General features: G+C 36.9%; 2 protein-coding genes across 2 annotated transcripts; one reads left to right on the top strand and one right to left on the bottom strand.

Annotated features, from left to right (window-relative positions):
* The first annotated feature begins 51 nt into the window (after window positions 1-51).
* Window positions 52-17,310, top strand: cdhr2 (cadherin related family member 2). Its single transcript, XM_056262396.1, has 30 exons — window positions 52-103; window positions 330-395; window positions 499-638; window positions 786-839; window positions 919-1,008; window positions 2,876-2,965; window positions 3,090-3,212; window positions 3,417-3,560; window positions 4,030-4,105; window positions 4,303-4,418; window positions 5,139-5,357; window positions 5,486-5,641; window positions 6,289-6,447; window positions 6,533-6,594; window positions 6,780-7,023; window positions 7,183-7,422; window positions 7,658-7,730; window positions 7,874-8,458; window positions 8,937-9,008; window positions 9,139-9,188; window positions 9,348-9,505; window positions 9,778-9,874; window positions 9,961-10,049; window positions 10,143-10,211; window positions 10,980-11,127; window positions 11,274-11,395; window positions 13,268-13,381; window positions 13,489-13,572; window positions 16,525-16,588; window positions 16,898-17,310. The coding sequence occupies exons 1-30, from the start codon at window positions 52-54 to the stop codon at window positions 17,057-17,059; spliced, it is 3,918 nt and encodes a 1,305-aa protein (XP_056118371.1). The 3' UTR covers window positions 17,060-17,310.
* A 1,095-nt stretch (window positions 17,311-18,405) lies between these two features.
* LOC130095750 (G protein-regulated inducer of neurite outgrowth 1) lies at window positions 18,406-20,114 on the bottom strand. The gene has a single exon (XM_056262526.1). The coding sequence runs from the start codon at window positions 20,112-20,114 to the stop codon at window positions 18,513-18,515; it is 1,602 nt and encodes a 533-aa protein (XP_056118501.1). The 3' UTR covers window positions 18,406-18,512.
* Window positions 20,115-21,248: the final 1,134 nt, after the last annotated feature.

Consider the following 21,248-nt stretch of genomic DNA (forward strand, 5'->3'; position numbering starts at 1 on the left):
TTTTGTGTTTCGTTTCTTTGATATTACAGCTTTATATAGACAGTCACAGACATGGGGAGGATGGGGACACCTTTACTTCTCCTTTTCAGTTTTTTAGCTTCTGGTGAGTATCTGAGAATTAGTCAGTGTCCATTTCATCTTTCAATAAGATGTGACTTGTTATACTGCACTAGCTCAAAGTCCAAATCTGAGTCTTGAGTGGAGAGAAGCCAATGTGATTAAGTTTCGTTTCACTGTCATTTTCAGAGAAGAATTAGAAAACTTGGTTATTTCAAACAAAATTGCTTTCTTATGACTCACGTGCTGGTTCATATTTGTGTTTTCTACAGGGTATTGTAATTCTGTCCCTGTGATTAACATGGCTCTGGTAAACCTTAGAGAAGATCTTAAAGTAGGTCTGTACATCAGCCAGTCTCAACTCTTAAACTCAATCCTATTTTGCATTATTTGTTCTATGCCTGAATGTAACATTTTCCCAACGATCTATTAACCTGACAGGCGATTTTGCATTTCAAATTATTGCATCTGATCCGGATAATGACCCTCTAACATATGGCATCAGAGGAACCGACGCTAGTTATTTTGAGGTCAATAGAGCGACTGGTGAAGTCAAGATCAAGAGTCAGCTGGACAGAGAGGTATAGTTAGTTAAGAAGGTCTGCCTTCTATTATTGATTAAGCACAACAATTAGGAATAATTTCCACAACAATTCTATTACAATTACTTTTCATGAAAGACAATCCGTTAGGCTAACTTTGTGAATGTCTGTGTTTTCTTTTATCAGTCAAAAGACCTCTTACTCATAGATGCTGTGGTGAATGATGGCGTTTATGCGGATGTAAGTTGGGAATATAAAAGTATTACAATGGTCAGAAAATTCACTTTCCTGTATTCTAATATGATCTCTGCCCTTTTAGGTGACAAAAAGCGTTTATATTCCTGTGGACGATGCTAATGATAACGCACCTGTATTCAATGGTCTGCCCTACAACGTAGAGGTCCAAGAGGTGAGTTTATCATGAGAACTGTATCCTGTGGTGTAATATATGGGTGTAAAAATGGATTCTGTAACTGCTTCCTTCATTCAAGCATGCCTTCAATGTGACTTTTACTAGGCTCCTCTGCATCATGTCTTCCACAACAGGGGCGTTATTTAGGATGGAAAAATAAATACAATTTATTATATATACAATGATATATTATTGTATTGTATTTAGTATTTAGTTTATCCAAAAATATATAGACCCTACGCTAAATTAACATGTTAAAAAATGTGCACAGTTATTATGAAATCTTACGATTGACAACAGCCCCATCTACTGGCCGGAACAGGTAGGCTATTGTTTAAAAGGTGTTTAAAAAACGCGGCTTTCTTTAAAAAAAGGCAAAAAGCGGGTATAATCAAAAGCAGCCGATATGATTTGAGTATTGTATTTCAGAAGTCTTCTGTAGTCATTTTGCATAGCTTAAATTTGATTTGTTATACACTGAAACATCTTCCTCCTTCATGGATTTCATAAGAGTAGCCTATCCCAGTGTTTCCCAACCCTTCCTGGATGCACACCACCACCAACAGTGAACATTTTGGAAGTCTCCCTATCTGAACCACATATTTCTGGTCTTGGGGCAGGGATTGTCTTTTTATTGGGAGATGAGAGATTCTGTGGCTTTTACCATTGGAAAAAGTGTAACGGCTAACTTAATCACGTGAGGCTCCTCAGTTAGAGTTTTATGACAGTCAGTTTACGTTGCACTGCACAGTTTTTTGTATATTAGTGCGTTCTTCTTGTGAATAAATGTTCTATATTTGGTGTTATATCAATAGTAAACTTAGTAGGACTGCAATGTTTGTGGAATGTGCTTTACTGAGCGGAAAAACAGCGCGAATTGCTCTATTAGCTGCAGATTACTGGTAGGCCTACAGTCTGGAAGCCATAGAATATACAACATTTAATTATCCTATTAATATCTTTATATTTTGTTTACCTTCATTAATTAATGTGTTAGACCTATATCACTATTAGGCATACGCAGCAGTCATAAATCATTACAATTCAAGTCTAATTTATTTGTTGAAGGTTGAAAGCCAGAGATTAGCCTACAAATCTTTTTTTTTTTTCATTAAACAATATTTAAAAATGTAATTATTTATTTTCTCGTTATTCATTCAAATGTATTATATCAGCATCATATTGCATAACAGTCTTGCCATTCAAGTCTTATTATAATTGGTAAAATCTGAAAGCCAAATAAACAAAATATCAATATGGTTTATTTTCTAGACAGTACAATATTATATAACCCAATATTGCACAACGCCTATTATTAAATACGTCTGCCACTGGTTTGAAAGAATCACTATTTTGTGAACTAGATCTGGTTGATCCGTGGTTCATTCACAAATCCTCCTATTCTCGAGTCCAACTTGCATGCAGAAGTAAACAACTCACTTTATCCAAATAAGTGTAAAACGACAAATTTAATTCTGAATGACAGAAGACTGACATCGTATAGACCTCTTTTATGATATTTTTATGGTGCAATTGAGTCCACTTTGAAGCTTGAAAGTTTCAGACAACATAATTAACTGAATGAGTGACAAGTAGAATTTCTGCATCTTCTGCAGAAGAAAGTCAAACGAGTTTAGTTCAAATGCTGACTGAATCTAATCGTTTAAGAGGAGTTGAGGTTTACAAGCTGTGATGGTGTTGATCTTGTGGGAATGTGAGCTGGACTAATTCTGTCTAATCTTCTCCAATTTAACTCTCTTTAATTCTCTTTGTCTCTGAGCAAAAAGTGATATTCAAGAAATTGACAATGTGTGTCAGTTTATTTTTTTCCATATACATGATGTTTTCCTATTCTCTCCTTCAGAATGTAGCTACGGGCAGTCAACTGTTCAGAGCCAGCGCCACAGATATTGATTTTGGCCAAGCTTCTGTAGTGTACTACAAAATTGATGAAGTATGTTCCCTTCCATGGCATAAATTGCATTTTCACTCTCACATCTTTAATTAATTGTTAATTGTTAACTTTAATTAATTGTTAAAACATTAATTGTATTTATAACACAGTATGTTTGTCTTAGGTGGTACCAAATGAAGGGGCTATCCTGTTTTCAATTTCTGCGACCAATGGAATTGTTGTCCTGGAGGGAACTTTAAACTACACTGAGAAAAGCCCTTTCTATCAGATACGAATCAATGCATCTGTGAGTATTTATTTGTGAAGTCATCATATTTAGATAAGTGATGGGCTGTTTTTAGAAAATGATTTGAGGGAAGATATCTGTGTAGAAAATGGACAATCAAAAAAGATTCATAAAAAATATGTTTTACAAGCAAAACAAGCAAAAAGCAATCTGAAAATCTACATACATTTACTGTGTCATGTAAGTGTTCATTGGTTTTGTCAGGATGGTGGTGGACTATTGCATGGTGAAGAAGTGGTTCAATCCACAGCAGCATTTGCATTCATAACGGTTAAAGATGTGGCGGATATCAACCCCCAGTTTCTGAATTTACCCAACTTTGCTGCTATTGACGAGAATTCGGATGTGGTGAGTGGTGTATTTTTTGTTGTAAAATTTATTTTGTCATGCTGTACTTCTCTATTTGTACATCACAATGCAAAAATAAATGCTAAATGCAAATAATAAAATGAAAATAAAATATAAAATAAAATGAAATGGAAAAAAAAAAACTTGCAAAATAAAGACACACCCACAAGTGTTTCATTGGTTTGTACAGGCTGTATTGTTTTTTGCTTTGGTTTTTACAAGATTTGTTTTAACTTTTCAACCTAAAAAGTTAAACTAAGCAGTTCATATTAATACATTTTAATATTTATTTCAGTGTAAGCTAAACAGTTTTGGTGCTGTGTTTGTACGCTTGATGTCTAATGTAAAATCTGGATCACAAAGCAAAACATCTGAGATCCACTGGTGTAATATATATATATATATATATACAGTATATATATATGACCTCTCACCTTTGACCCTCTCACCATATGCTGCTCCATCTCAGGGTACGTCAGTCTTTACTGTGAAAGCCAGAGATCCAGACACTGGGGTCAACGACGTGATCCGCTACAGCATTGAAAGTGAGTCAGCTGGAAATTCTATTTTAAAGATGCGCTTGAACTTTGAAATATGAACTTTATATTTTGCCTCTAAATTTGTACAAATACTCTATTCACTCTATTACCCATCATTGAGATATAATAAGTAGTTTTGGACACCGCTTTTTCTTGTAAAATTAATTTACTTTTTGTCTCTATTATTTTGTCCTTTTACACAGAAACTAATGCACCAGATCTGTTCCAAATCACTGAGACTGGTGAAATATCTGTCAAAACTAAATTTGACCGTGAGGAGTTACTGGACATAGATACTACTGTAGTACTGCACATAAATGTGAGTTTACTGACTACTGAATTTGATTGTATCCTGTTATTATGATATCAGAGTGATTTCTATTTGATGGCAAACCAATAGCACTATATACTTTTAACTTTAAAATGTAAGTACCTATCACAATTAAAAAAAAACTCAGTATTGAGTTTTGACAATTTTAAACATTTTAATTCTGCGTGCTTTGTTTATAAGCTCTGGCATGGCCTTGCTCCACCTCCACTGAAAGAGTTTATTAAACAGAGGGCAGATTGCTACCAGGTCTGTCAGTAGAGGGGACTGGAAAGTACCAAATAGGCGAACATCCTTTGGCCAGAAAGTTTTATCAGTGATAGGGAGCAAATATTTTAATAGTTTGCCACAGTCAATACGACAATGTTCTACTTATCACACTTTTAAAGAATATCTTAAGAAGTGGCTTATAAAAAATCAAGTGTGTAAACATTTTTCTTAGTAATTGTTGTGATGTGTATTGTGTTTTTTAGTTGAGTCTTGTGTATAGTGAGTATTTGTTATTGTGTGTACCTGCCTAGGGACTACGGACGTAAATTAGCAATACTGCTATAATCCGGCTTGTTTACATCTTGTATTCTGTACAAATGTTCATTAACATGCTTTGTCCCTATCAAAATAAATAAATAAAATAAAATAAAAATACATTCTTTGATTTCTATGAACTGCACTTTTTTATTTTTTGCTTATTTATTTCTTCCTGTACTTCAGGCACGTGAGACACACCCTAATGTGGATGGAGTTATTGCGAGCACAGTATCAGATTTACAGATTTCTATTGGCGACATCAATGACAATGGCCCTGAATTTTATGAGTGTGAGAGTGAAACCTGCACACAGAAAAACAGCTTCACAGGCAAGGTCGATGAGCATTCATCTGTAGGACTGGCAGTAAATGACCTGAATATAAGAGTCAAAGATCCAGACCAGGTTTGTAGTTACAACACTTGGATGGTTTCCTCTGGGGAGATTTTGTGTTTTTTTTTTTTTTTTTTTTTATTGAAATGATGACTATTACGTTGTTATATTTGTTGATGTTTAACTTATTTATGATCCAGGGGCAAAACAGCAGGTTTATTCTCGAACTTGCTGGACCCGATAAGGATGCGTTCCTCGTCAGTCCCAGCTCTGGGTTGGGAGACAGTTTTGTACAAGTGACAATAAAAGATCCTGATGAGGTTGATTTTGAAAAGAAGACAGTGATGTATGTTCAGGTATGTATTTGAAGGTGTGTCTCTGGATATATATATAAGAAATAAGATAACCAGCCTGTTACTTCGGAAGATGCCAGAATTATCCCAGCTTAGTGAAAAGGACTTTGCCTACTTAAGATCAATTACTTTTAGAGTGATTACAGATATTGAAGAGCATGTTTCAAGCTAATCGCATCTACTTGGAAACCAGGAAATGTTTGATTATTTTAAACTGCATGGCAATTATGTCTGTAACTAGCCATAAAACAACAACAATTAATTTTATGCAAGTAGAATAATGTACATTATTTGAAGAGAAAATGTTGTATCACAGCATTGGATGTTTCAGTTTCTGTGTTCACTGCTTTGAATTTCACTTCTATGGTTCACAACATCTTAACTGAACTATTTTCATTGGTGAAGTCAAAATAATAATAAAAAAATAGCTGTCCATATTTTGTCAAAAATGTTAGTTCCTCTAAATTAACTTCAACCAATGCCGCAAGTTTAGGATGAGACTATCAATTTTCCTAAACATAGTCAAACAGGGATAGTGTTCAGAAAACCTCTTTGTAATAGAAAAACTATGTACTTCACCAATCAAAAAACAACTGTTGAATCAAAAAGATAATAAAATGCACTTTTTATGCTTTATTATATCTTCCCAGATTATTGCTAAAGATGCCAGTGCAGACTTCACCTCCACGGCCTCTGTCACCATTAACATCAATGATAAAAATGACAACTTTCCTTCGTTTGAGGAGGAGGTTTATAATGCAGATGTTAATGAACACTGTGAAGATGGAACTTTTGTGGCTACCATTACTGTAAGTGCACTTTCTTTTTTACTTTTATCTTGTCGTGGTGAGTAAAATTGTATCTTGCACTCCCTAATGTTCTGCTTTGACACAGGCAACAGATGCCGATGCCTTGGATGATGGCAAAATCACTTACAGATTGATCCCAGAAAGCATGTATGTTGAATATTCAGTCTGATATCATTTGGTTAAGCCAAAACTATTCAGTTACTTAGTGCAAGTTTCTAGCTAAATATGTGACTGTTCAGGGTTAAATGTGTTTAAATCATACTGGAGCATAAGAAATATAACGATGACCTTAAATGTTTTTTTCTATTTTTTACTTCTCAAATTGACTTCAGTCGGTCATTATTTGATGTCTATGAAAATAATGGAACTATCTATGTAAAAAATGGAGGACGTCTTGACTGGGAAGGCACCAATTCCTACTCACCCACCCTGCAGGCCTTAGATTCAAATGGCAATATTGGTAGCATTGTTGTGATGATCGACATTATGGATATTAATGATCAGAAACCGGAGATGAACAGAGAAGTTTATGAGGCCTATGTAAAAGAGAACAACAATTTGGAGCTTCAAATCAAGGTGACTTTATGGATGTAACTATGATTGAAAAAGCAGCGTAGACATTTCAAATGATGAAAACAAATTGTGTGAATGTTCTGTATGACATTTTTATCCATGTAACTACCATGTAATAGAAGTCTCCTTATTTTCTAAGACCTATTTTTGAATTTTTGATAGGCTATAGACGGAGATAAACCAAATACACTAAACAGCAAAATCCAGTATCACATTAAGGACAGCTTTTTCAGTAGTAACTTCACCATAGACCCGGACACTGGTTTGCTTAAAAACGATGGTCAGTTGGACCTTGAAGCCATGGACCCTCTTCTAAAGGGTGTGATTGAATTGACGGTGCTCGCTTCAGACATGGGCACACCATCCCTCTCCTCATCAGCCAATGTGACCATCAACATTGAGGTGAGAATCCGGCATTTATACAGTTAGAGATGTAACTATGGTACTTCATGCAAGTGCCCCCGCAAAACAAATTTAGTTTAGCTGAATTTGACCATTTTATGGATGTGACTTCGCAATTTAAATGTTTATATCTTTGCATATATTTATAATGTATTTAAATGCAGTTTTTAAAATAGATTTAGAAATATATATATAATTAATTAACTTATTTTCTTTTTCTTTCTATTTTTCCCAGGATGTCAATGACAATTCTCCACAGTACCTGGATCCTGCTCCCAAACCCTTTCATGTAAAGGAAAGTGAAGGAGGCAAGTAGATTGTTGTGCTTTTTCTGAATACATTTATTTACATTTATTTAGTAATTATTTCCATATCTATAAAATTATTTACAATACCTACATGATTTGCAAAATATCTTGTGAAAACCGACACTTCTTGTTGTCCCTTTTAGGCATTTTGGTTGGCTCTCTGCTGGCTCGCGACGCCGACCAAACGGACCTGAATAACCGCATCATTTTCAGCATCACTGATGGCAGTTTTGGGAGTTTCATATTATTTTCTGAGCCGCTCAGTGAAGGTTACAGAGGCAACATCACGGTGGATCCTGCCGTTGAGCTGGACTACGAAAGTGACCGCAAGACTTTCAATCTGAAGGTGGAGGCCTCAGACTTGGGTCAACGAAAGGCTACAATTGAAGTGCAAGTGATAGTGGACGATGTTAACGACACTCCGCCTGTATTCCCATCCGGCATGACCCTGAATGTAAATGAGAACAGCAAATTGCCAGAGACTCTGAAAACAATCGAAGGCACAGATGTGGACACCAAACACCTTCTAGAATATGAGCTTATTTCTACTGAATGCCAGTGCAATGGCACCAGAGGGCCGTGTCCAGAAGAGTGGTTCAAAGTTGAGCGTAACGGTGATGTGAAAGCGATTAGTAGTTATGATATTGACTACGAGAAATGTGATAAAGTGTTCTTGACTGCCATGGTGGAGGATCTTCTAACTGAGAAGGGGAAGAACAGTACTGAAGGTGTGTTCGGTTGCTTCTTACTGTCTTAAAAATGTGCTGTCTTTCTTTCCAGCATTGTTTTTTTTTAATAGTATGTTTTGTTGTTAAAGGAATAGCTCATCTTCAAAATGATCTAGATTGTATAATTTTCTTTATTCCATGGAGCACAGCAGGTGTTTTCCATAGAAAAAAAATGGGATGATAACTTTCCAATTTTTGCTCCATTTTGCTTTTAAATTCAATTTCTAGCCACATATATATTCAAACTTGCCATGTCATGATTGGTTATGTGGCACTCAAACTTTGAACCCTAAAAATACAGGACTCAAACAACATGAGGATGAATTATTTTTTTAGGTGCACTATTCCTTCAAGTTTAACATATCGCATTTTAATGTTTTTTTTTTATATATTTTCCCCATCTCCTCTCTCATATTGACCAGTACCTTTAATATTGAGTGCATTAAATATTCATAAAATATGGTTTACCTGCTTATAGGGATTGTGACTGTTAATATTGTGGATATCAATGACAACGCCCCAGAGTTTATTGCCTCGCAGGAATTCTATGGTAAAAAAATTATTAATTTTTAAAAATGTCATCGTGACCTTGTTTTGAAGTGAATTAAAGCATACATGTATACTAAGTAAATCTATATTATGCTTTCAAAAAGTTTTTTAACATATTTCTGCTTCTCCAGTTGTAGTCATTGAAAAAGTAGAGCAGGGCACATCTGTCGCCAGAGTTTATGTAAGTGTGATAGTTTACTTGACAATTTGAGGTCTCTTTATATCTGTCAATCTTTGTACTGTAATATACATTTATCCACTGTTATGTAATTGTTTAAGTCAGAATGCAATGTCTCTAAGTCTCCATAAAGTATGTTCCCTGTGTTTATTTCCTATTCAGGCCAAAGACAGAGACACGGATGAAAAGAACAGGAAAACCAACTTTAAAGTTACCAGGGTGGACTTTATCGGCAGTGAAGGGAATTCCTCAGAAATGTTTCTTTCGGCTGACTCTCCCGCTCAGGAAGATGCTGAAGGAATCTTCACTACACATATAAGGTGAGAAATTAAACATTTGGAACCTGTTTGTAATTTCTTATTGTAAGTCCTCATGTGGTGCGATGCAACAAGTTTTCAACATCAAATTATTTGTCTGTCCACGTTGAAGGAAGTCAAAACCGAATCAGAAAATAGAAATGGTCACATGTGCGATGTCCCTGGTTAGGGAATAACTAATGTATTGCTGTACGCGTCACTGAGGACAAGTGATTGCAAACTCACAAAGAAACTAACTCAAGATAAACAAGCAAATGCCTCTTTATAATGTCCAGGTCCCAGAAGTCAATGGATAATAATAAAAAAGGGAAGTTCGTGGTGGAGGTGCAGGCATTTAACCCTGATGGTCTCAATTCCACCTCTGTGGTTGAGGTAGAGATTTTTCACCCTTACAATTCATTCATTCATTCAGTCACTCTTGTTTGTTTTGGTCAATTCATAATTGCATTGTTTTGCAGCTTCTCACAGTTGACAGCTCCTACAGAGTCAGTCTCAGATTTAATGCGCCTGTGTCTGAAGTCAATGAGAATTTGGGTAAAATCAGAAAGTAAGGAAATATGAATCATGATTATAGTTTGTTTATTTATTTAATATTTTTTTTAACAAAGAAAAATAAATGTGTGTGATATATCTCTTTCAGTATTCTGACAAGTGCTACAAAAGCAACGGTGGAATTCTTTAATGTGTTAAGTGAGTCTCGTGCTCAACGGTAAGATTCCACCATCCACATCCCCATTTATACATATATACATACAGTAAACTAAATTGAAACTCACTAAACACACGTACGCCAGGAATATCTGGATTTTTTCATTTCATTCCGATGTTGGAATTTGTAAGATCCAGCAGGTGGCGTGTACATCATAGAATAATGAATCCAAGTCGGTTCGTATTTTCTCCCCCAAAGGGTCTCAAAACTACCTGTAGATTTCCTGTCTTGCCAGTACCACTGTTATTAAGCAAATGTATCGCATAATTTGGTCCAGCATTACTTTATCCGTTTTTTTATTTATTTATAGATTATAGACTGAAAAAATCTCATTCTTCACTCACTCTCATGTCTTCCCAAACCTGTATGACTTTCTTTCTTCTGTGGAACAAAAAAGGAAACTTTTTTCAAGAATGTTCACGCTGCTCAGTGTTGTTATTGTTGACTAAAACTATTTAAATAGTTTTTGTTAACTGAAATAAAATCAAATATAAATATTAGATGAAAAAAACAACAACAAAAAACGCACTAAAAACTTAATTACTATAAAGCTGAAATAAAAATAAAGCTGACTAGGAATATTAAACAACTAAATTAATATGACATAAGGAAATATCAAAATAACTTAAACTAAAAGTACCGTGAAAGCTTAAAAAATATTTATATGCGAATTAAAAATATTATAAACACTATCATAGTATATAAATTATACAAAAAATAACCGTGGTTTCCATAGAGTGAAAGCAGAATTTGTTATGTCCTTTGCAGAGCTGAAGAGACGACTGTTTTGGAGGCATATTTTGTGTTCAGAAATGGCACGGCTCTTGACTATGATGCAGTGACCTCAATCCTGAATTCAGAGGAGGTCTATAGGGAATTTGGATACCAACTAACTGAGCTTGGATTTACTGGCATTGTAAGTAATTTAAAATGATAGGTTACTAATTTCCCTTTTCAAAACACATGATGAATTATGATATTCCAAAAGTTAAGCATAAAGGCCAACATTGTTGTTCAAAACATTAAGGTTTTTTTTTTGTTTGTTTTTTATTCCCTTAACAGTCGACAACCATTACTGAGTCTGGAGGAGTCAAGACAGAGGTATTCATCATGATTGGTTTGATGGCTGCACTGGCGATCGTTCTTGTTGTAACAACCACCTCACTCGTGTGTATCAGAAGAAGGTAAGAACTGCTGAATTACCACCCATTATAGTTTAATGATGTTAAAGAAACATTCACTGTTGTGTTTGCATGATGCTTTTGGCACAACTTATTAGGGCTGTCACTTTTGAGAAAAATCAAATTCGAACGGATATCGAATATCAAGCAATGTATTCGAATATATTCGAATATCTACGAGCCCCGCCCACCCACCAAAAAAAAAAAAAAAAAAAAAAACACCGTAACGGAGATCACACATTTATTAACAGTCTGACAGTCATAAACAGGACTCAGGCCTGTCTGAAATTTTTTTTTGACTTCATGTTTTAAACAGCAGGTTTTCAACTTAATCTATATGAAGTGCCAGTATGCATAGCCAATCACAAAATTAGGCGCTACATGGGGAAAAACTGAAGCGGAACAGCACGGCACAAACAATAACGTGACAACTTAAACAGCAGCAGGAGTTAGGCCTATATAGCCTAGCCTAATTCATTTCCTAATATTGTTTGCTAGAAACACCAATTTATCAACTTGATCTGGATCAAGTGCGGCTCTCCTTTTATTGACGATGTTCTCCGCGGTGGAGAACACGCGCTCGGAGCGCGCACACGTGCCTGGCACACATTTGCGCGTCTTTGCATGGACCCCTATAATCGGATTGACGGCTCAAAAACTAAAAAACCTTCATGTAAACACCTTAATCGATCCGATGGTTTACTCCTTTTGTAATCCGATCGAGAGAACATGTAAACACTTGATCGGATTGAAAACCGAAACTAAAAGGACTGCGCATGTGCAATGACGTTTTACGCACGTAGCGAGCTGTTCTTTCTGTTGAATAAAGTGTCATATAAATGAGTGTTCCGTTATTAAAAAAATCTCATTTCACTGTGAAGTTAAGCAGGACAACGTCCCACCAGTGCTTGTTTCAGATTCTCATCCACAGACGACTGGTTTTGGGCGCGGGGTTTTACTGCGTGATCAACAAGCAGCACGGCAAATCATGCTCATCGTCTCCAAATCATGACCAGAGACGGATAAATATTAAGTCTGCTGTTTAAAACAAATAAAGAACCAATAGAGGAGAATAGTTATGCGTGAACAGCGGCATATTCGTGCAGTGTGCGCATGTCAAAAAAATCAATTCCGATTTGAATCTTGTGACATATAACGCGCACATTACTTTATGTATCGTTCATGTAAACACCGTGTTCGGATTCATCAATCGATTGTCCATTTCCAGACACTACTTTTTAGATGAGTTGGGGTAGAAATTGTCCGCTCAGGCTGGCCGTTCTGCGCGTTATATCTTCCATTTTCAAAACAGGGTGGCTATTGGCTATTATTCGCTTGATTTGGTCATGAGCTTACGCTACAATACGTTTAGAGTGCCAGCTACTGGATGAGATGGCAAACAATAATAAAAAATAAAAAAAAACGGTCTAAATCATAGACTGTAAAAAATGCGCTAAACATGGCATTTTAAAAACCGGTTAGTTTATTTATAGTTCGATTACGGATATTTCACGTCATGTTCGAATGCATATTCGAATATCGAATAAAAAGTGACAGCCCTACAACTTATCAGTCTCTGATGTATACCATTTGTTTATATTTCACCTTTTGAGAAACTTTAATGCCAGATTGTAAAATGTATGTTGCTAAAATTAGCAGTCATGCCTCTGAAGTTGGACAGGAAGACATTGAAGCTCATGTAGGGTGAATGCACTATGCAGAGAACTTGAATGATCCCGTCTGTCAGACCTGTTTCCAACATTATGCATGGAGCCAGCATTATACAATACCCTCACCCCCCCACACACACACACACGGACACGCAGGAGTTACTCCATCTACAACTTTACGGTATTGGTCTCTTTTACCCTTCAGTTACAAGAGGAAACTGAAGGCAGCCAAAGCCATGAACTCAGCAGCCACAGTGGTCATACAGAACCAGAAGACCGGGCCTGTTGTTCCTGGAACCAACAAATACACCAAAGAAGGGTGAGACAGAAATAACAAGCTACCAAAAATGCTGGCCCAGTGTAATATCAGTTTGAACTGGCCATTCAGCAGCAGGCTGGTGTATGAGATTGTCTGATATTCCACAGAGCAAACCCAGTGCTGAATATGAATATCGACACAGCCACAGACCTTGGCTTTGATGAAGATGGCTCCAGCCCAGACAGAGAGAGGTACCGTGAAAGTACACTATACACATCAAGCTGGAGATTCACAGTGTAAAAAAAATGACATTCTGCATAGGGAAAAAAAGTATCTTATGCTCACCAAGGCTGGATTTATTTGTTACAAAATACAGTAAAAGTAATATTGTGAAATATTTTTGCTTAATATAAAATGTCTTGCAAATAGAAAATAACTTTTCTATTTGAATATATTTTTTAATGTAATTTATACCTGTGATGCAAATCTGAATTTTCAGTGTCACAGTGTAGAAATCATTCTAATATGCTGATATAGTGACAATAAACTTTTTTTTAAATTATTATCAGCATTGAAAAAGGTTGTGCTGCTTAATTTATTTATTATTGTTGGATTTTTTTGATGAATAAAAGAACAGCATTTATATTTAAATAGAAATCTTTCATAACATTATAATTGAATTCACTGTCACTTTTGATCAAATGAATACATCCTTGTTCGGATGCGTACCACATTACTTCTATTATGTAGATATGTTGTCTACACAATATATACTGTATTATTTACTTAGATGTTCTAAGTAAAGCATACACTTTAAAAGCATGGCTTAATTCAGTGTTATATTGTTTGAGAAAAATGTATTTGAAACAGAATATTGCAGCGTAAACTTCAACCAAGTAGAAAATTACTTTATCTGGTCACATTAAAGTTACTTATTTTCTTTGTTAATTTTACTTAACTAAGTATTCCATATGTGAAATTCACTTTAAAAATATGCGTGCAAAAACCTTTAAAAGAAAATTTTATAAATTGTAGGCTACTTATTGTTTTTTTCAGTGTATTAGTTACGTAATATATCATATTTGTCTGGTCTCTCAAGGAAGTTTGTGATTTCATATATTTATATTGGACAGTAACAGTTAAAATATGATCTTATGCACGCCTGGTCTGAAATGATCTGGGCTGTGTTTCCAGAAAAAGATGGATCTTAGCACTCAGAGCATTTTCTACGAGCGACTTTACGAACGTTTCGTGTTCATTTATCACAAAAGTTATAGTTTCACAAAAACGCACTTAGCACGATCGCACGCAGCTGTGCTTTAAGAAGTGATACTTAAGAGTCGCTGTCCGTATGTCAAGTGCTGAAATGTCACCTTGTAGAATGGCTCGTAATTGTAGCACACGATTGTATTTTGAAATGTTTAGCCTAATTAGCCTACCGTAATTTAATTAGCCCAATAATCTATAAAAGCACAAACCTACGGGTGGAGACACCAGCAAAATGGCTGAACCAAAAAAAAAAATACATTTTTCAAAAAGAGGAGATTAATGTTATTTTAGTGGAGGTGGAGCTATACAAACATATTATTTTCAGCAGGTTTAAGGGCAGTCATACAAATCAACCGAATCAAAAAATCTGGGAAGATATTGCTACAAAACCAACTGCAACTAGTGGCATTTAAAGATCAGGGAAGGAGGTCGGGAAGAAGTGGCAAGACTTTGCCAGCCTTGCTAAAAGGAAAAGGCCACTGCAGAGGACAACATTTAATAAAACAGGTGGTGGGACCAATGATTCCCCCCTTCTTACAGCAGAGGAAGAAAAGGCCTTGTCACTACTTGGCACAAGTGCTTCAGATGGCATTTGTGGTGGTATTGGCATGCATGGAGTAGTAGGGGTACTCAACCTCAGCCTGAGTCAGGTCCTTCATGCTCAGAGGAACTATCAGTTTCATCTGCCATCTCCCAGCACCTACCATCTCCTAGTCCTCCAAACAACCCTCCCAGGCCTCAGCCTCCATCTTTAGTTGTCCAGACTGCAGACACAACATCTCAGCAGTTTGAGAATGTTGAGAACATGATCATTTGAGAATGTTTGTTGTTGTAGTCAGGACATATGAGAGTGTCCTTACTTAACAGGGAGGAAGATGAAGAGGTGGTGGAGGAGGAGAAGGACAAAGATGGTATGGGACCACATGATGGCCAACCAAGAAATAGGCTACATGGCTGGTTTTCGTGCACGTCTGCAAGTCATTGACATATTTTTTTAGTTCATCCCTATATGTCCCTAGTCTTTGAAGCATATTACATCTTTTATTTTATTTTTTTGTTCATTCATTTAATTTAAATTAAAATTATTAGATTAAATTATTTCTTTTTTGTTGTTGTTTTCTCCCCTTTTTAATGATTTTATTTATAAATTCAATTAAACAAAAAACGAGTAATAAAGTGCACAATGAAGTACAATCAAAACCTTATATTATAATCACATTACCCTTGAATAAAGTTAAATGTGTTATCTGCCGGTTGTCCTGCAGGTGACCTCATAACTTTGTCTTCCTATGATGCACTTGGGGATTTACGATTATTCTCAATAAGATCTACGATGATTTTCAAGTGCTACTTAAGTGTCGATGCTTTTGGGAAACAGACGGTAATATTAAGATGAGTCGTACGATCGTTTTTACGAACTTCTCAGGCTTACGATGCTTTTGGGAAACTCAGCCCAGGACAATATGATGCCAGATTGGATATTCAAAAACTGACTCTGCTGTAAAAGATGAAAGACACTGACCTACACTGGAAGTGTTTGCATGCATATTTATCTTGTCATGGAAGCCCACCTTACTGCATCTACAAAATCATTTTAAGATATGCCAATTGTCTAGAAACAATACTGTGGTCCTCCATGACAGATGAACATCTGCATGTATTGATATGTGGGCAATAGTAGATTATTCGTTTTATAGCAATAGTTATAGTTAGATGATGTGGTGATATTGGTGACCCCATATTTCTCAGAATCACACTAAGCTATTCCACATGCTAAATGAAGCATGTTTTTAAATATTCTTTCAAGCTACATAACTGGTCCAAAATGTCTCTACTGGTAACGTTCCCCCATAATGTCACTTATGACTCAATGCAGAAGATTTGCTTTGTGAGATTCTGATTATGTGTGTATGTTGTGTCTGTTTCTGTTTTAGCCTTAATTCCCTGGACTACAACATTGATATGACCATGGCAGAGAAAGACACTATGCCAATGATGGTAAATGTATTATTAAAATGAATATAATATACAGTGGGGTGCAAAAGTCTGAGGCCACTGGTGAAAAACAACATATAAGTGAAGCAATTAATTAACATGAATTTGATCATTTGGATCACAAAACCCTGAAGATATTTAAATCAGATTTTCAATGTGATTGCATTCAGACTTTTGGATTCCACAGTATTTCAAGCATATTTACTTATGGTGCAAGGGTGTAAATGCTGGGGACACAAGTGCATTTGAAGTCTTTATAAGCTTTTTGGTTATGTATGTTTTTGAGTGCTTATGTTTTCTGTTGTGCGATAGGTAATTGAGGAAGAAGAAGAGGAGGAGGAGGATGACAACAGGAGTGATTCTTCATACATTGAGCCTTTGGGCGCTGCATTGGCCCAGCGAGAGAAGAAGAGACGTGCAGACAGCCCTGGTCTCACTTTTACAAACCCTTCCATAAACACCACTGATCTCTAACTATCAACCTCTGACCTCCTCCTGTCTGCCATTTTATATGTGGTTCTGCCAAAAAGGAGAAAAGACTCAATTTCACACTATATTCTATGTTTGGCCAAACTCTAACTCTAAACCAGACCTTTAAAGTTAACCCATGACTTTGAATGCTGAATCAACAATGCACTTTGAAATGTTGAGTTGGTCGGGGGGAAAAAAATAAATGTTTGGAAAAGAACCATTCTCAATGCACTAAAAACAAGTGGTAATTCAAATTCAGCCTAATTTTACCTTTCATTATTTTTGTCATCATTTTCTATTCTTTTTTCATATTGAAGTCTGATCTCCAATACCTAATCCTTCATACTGTGTACAAAGTTTTGTTTTACAGAAGAATGGAACTCTTTCAAATTTTTATATAATTTTCTGTCTCTGAACAAAAACATAAACTTATGAAGTATAAAACTGCTTGTGTTCTCTGCCAAATATTACCTGGCACTAGCCTGCTTAGTTTAGGTCTGATCAAAACAAACAAAAAGAAATCATATCTTGCTAAGCCAGATTGGTGTCCAGGGTGTATATATCGTAAACTGTCTATCTTTGGTGTATTGTTATGTTCAAAAATTATTATTATTATTATTATTTTGCTATTTTATTCAAATAAAATTGATCATGTTATCAAAATGAGAGACAAAATCAAGTGTTTGCTTTTCCCTTGTAGAGATTATTTATTTTCAAAACTGTTCACTTCACAGCTCTCACAACAGTCACAAAACATCACACAGAATGTAAGGCTTGAAGGTGTGTTTGTTACGAGTGCTGAGGTGACCTGCAAAAACAAGACAAATCCATTTAATATTACAGGGTTATACAAAAGCCAATAGAAAAAGAAGAATCTGAAACCCATAAAGAACACCAAACATTTCAGTCAAAAAATCAGAGACGTCATCTATTACATGTTGCCAGAAACACCAAGAATTTCTAGGGTAATTTTTGTCTAACACACAGTACTTGGTACTGTCACTCTATAAATGTATTCTACCACTCCTTAAATATACATGGTGAATTCATATACATCATGTTTGAAATATATAAATTTTAAAGGTAAAATTGTTTGTGTAAAATATTGTAAAAGGGCACTTTAAAAGTGATCCTCACTGACCACAACAACATCAGGGTAGCATGGTCTTGACAGAAGCAAGCAAATATACACTCATAGCAACATAAGCTGGAAGGAGCCATTTTAAAGTCAAAGTGCGAGGACAAATCAAGACGACTGTAATTGTTTGCAGTGTATCAAACTAAACCAAAAATGTTGATTATCCATACTGGGACTTGTGGTGGCGCAGTGTCATTTTTAAATGTCTTAAGAATGGTAAAGGGGTGTATTATCGAACTAAACCCAATCCTGTGCACGGCCAAAGTGTACAAAGCTGGGAGAGATTGTCTCAAGATGATTTCGACTTTCATGCCTTTCTTAGTTTTCCTCATCTTGACGTGGTCTTGAACAACAACTTGGTCGCCGGACGTTCCTGAACCACTGGCGAAAAGGATTCTGTCGACGCCTGCCGCTCTTCACCGTCTTTTCCTCTCTTTGTTCTTTGGCAGGGCTGCTTTCACCGGGGTCTGGCATGGGGGGAGGACTGGAAGGCATCGGTGTAGATGTTTCGGTCAGATCCGCTGGCAGATCATCTGTCGGAGCAGGCAAGGCCGAAGGTTGTTTGTTTTGCTTCTTTACCTGTTTCTCCAGGTGTTTCTGGATAGCCGTACCCAGCACTGCCACCTCCACCACTGCACCATACACCTCCCAAGTCATTCCCTTTTCGTCCCAGCTCACCTCCGGCACGGGCTCTGGGGCTTCCTCTGGCACCACCCCAATCCGTGGTTCCGGCTCTGGAATAACCTCAGGTGCGGTCAGAGTAATCGGGCTCATGGGAGCTGTGGCAACTGAACGGACTTCCACCTGCAAGCCCACCTGCAACTCTGCATCTTTGGTCTGGGACACCTCTGTACTACACTTGTTGGCGAGTTTTCCAAAGGTGCTTGGAAAAATGAACGCTGCAGAGCCCTCGGGAGGAGTCATGGGGCTGGTGGCCACTGATTGGTACATCACTTCCAGACTGACCTGGGTTTGCACATGCTGGGCGCGTCCAGGTGACCGAGTCACGCCAAGCGTCTCTTGCGCGGGCCGTACGGCATTCCTGGAGTCAGTCAATTCGATTTTCTCCAGTTTTACTTCTACGCCTTTAGGCTGTGTGGGCTGATCTTCCAGACTGCAGACATTCACTTCCACTGAGGCCCTTGTGTTAGCATGTGTGCTACTTGTGTCTGTTTCCTGAGGGGTGCTTGAACCTTTTCTCCCAGAGTTTGTCTCATTGCTACTATCCCCAGGATCTCCAGGCAATCTTGGTTCTTCATTGGTGGTATTCTGCTCAGTTGATGCGTTAGTTATCACGCTGGTCTTCTGAACTTGACTGACATCAATCATGTTCACCACCACGATGGAACCATCGAGACTCTCTTCCTCAGTCACTCCTCCACCCTCAACGGAAGAGACAGTCTCGGGTTCAGTAGGGCAGCTGGAAGTCTTCTGCTCCCCAAACTCCTCATCCTCCTCATCCTCAAATATACAGTCATGATTGGTCACCAGTATGGTGATCTCCTGGTTAATCTCCTGGTCAAGGTTTTGTCGACCAAGCGCCAAGCATATCTTATCTGCTGGTTCCTCTGCTCGGTCGACACACCTCTCTTGTTTGCACGCTGACTCAGGAGGTGCCTTATTGCACTCTACTGCTGTTTGAGTGGAAGGTAAATCTTCTTCTAATCGCTGCTCATGTGGAATTACTGACTTGATCTGATCTGATGTAACCTCTGGGTCGGGTTGTTCCTGGATGCTGCCGCAGATCTGCTCTTGGATTGAGGTCCCTGGGATTTCAGATGCTTTTGACAGGTTTTCGTCAGTTACGGTGTCATTCATAAGGGGCGAATAGTCAATACTTCGGTCATCCGTGTTTAAACTTGAGCTGGTCCCTGAGCCAACTTTCCAAACTTCACTTTCTGTCAGAACAGGACCCTCCATGGGTTTAGAGATGAGTTTGTGTTGATCCGAGAGAGGGGCAGGAAAATGCTTCACGGTCTCTCACCACTGATGGTTTTTGCTGGAAAACATTTACATAAATGCATTAGTGCATTAATGTTGGTGCAATTATAAAAAAAAATGGCACTTGACATGGATTAATGGTTTTATTTGAAAACATTACATTAGATGAAATTCATATCAAATCATATTATTAGCAATGATCTCAGACACTGACAAAAATCATAATTTCTGTTCTTGAAATTATTATTACATAAAATTGCATACAAACTTCAGCCTTATAATACTTAAGAAAGGAAGAATAGTATCAGTTGTCAATAAGTCGATTCCTTTTTCTATTCCTAAAAAAGAGAGATCCAATAATGTCATAGCTGTCTGAGAACTTGCTCGGTAACAGTACATTCTAAAACCAAAACTACGACGACACACAATCAGACAGTTATTGAAAAACACCCCAACAACACATACCTCAACTGCACGACAGATCAAAAGCGGTATCCATATTTTTAAAGATTTCACAGCCAAAGCATGTCTTCACACTCCAAGCTCCTCTTGTAGGTGCTCGAAATAAGAGGCAGACTGTAGATGGTTTGTTTTCCAGAAGAATCTCAGTGGATGGTGGTCCTTGGATTTCACTTTGGCTGCGAGTACTGAAAGCTTCTGATTTTTAGTTTCCCTGGAAACCAGACTCAACCTGGCAGTGAGTGGTAATGAAATGACAAAGTATCCCTAGCTTTATGATCAGAAGCAAATGATGGTGATTAAAATCCGTTTTTCTTTTTTCTTTCTTTTTTTTAAAGAGAGGAGAAAAAAGTCACACATGGCTCTTATGTAATAAAAAATCTAATGAAACAAATTTACTTTGGCAGACAAGACACTAAAAGGGAGCACCGGTAATGTTTTTGTGATCTCTGGAACAAAAACATTTGATACACTTAAGTTTTTCTTTTGAAATATATAGAATGAACTCATATTTTCATCATGTCACAGTTATCACTGTTAGTGTAAAGTGCTGGACAAACAATGTAGGTCACTATGCTGATGCAATGATGTATTAGATTATCTTCAAATTAATATTCTTTCTGAATTTTATTGAACAGCATGCAAGTTTAAGGC

The sequence above is a fragment of the Rhinichthys klamathensis genome, unplaced genomic scaffold (assembly GCF_029890125.1).
Source record: "Rhinichthys klamathensis goyatoka isolate OS25496 unplaced genomic scaffold, OSU_Roscu_1.1 h1tg000192l_1, whole genome shotgun sequence".
In the NCBI taxonomy this organism is placed as follows: Eukaryota; Metazoa; Chordata; class Actinopteri; order Cypriniformes; family Leuciscidae; genus Rhinichthys; species Rhinichthys klamathensis.

Coding starts and splice junctions, on each gene's coding strand:
- LOC130095750 (XM_056262526.1), bottom strand. CDS start 20,114: ATGGAGGGTCCTGTTCTGACAGAAAGTGAAGTTTGGAAAGTTGGCTCA.
- cdhr2 (XM_056262396.1), top strand. CDS start 52: ATGGGGAGGATGGGGACACCTTTACTTCTCCTTTTCAGTTTTTTAGCT. Junction 104..329: donor TTTCAGTTTTTTAGCTTCTG/GTGAGTATCTGA, acceptor TGTTTTCTACAG/GGTATTGTAATTCTGTCCCT. Junction 11,396..13,267: donor CTCGTGTGTATCAGAAGAAG/GTAAGAACTGCT, acceptor TTTACCCTTCAG/TTACAAGAGGAAACTGAAGG.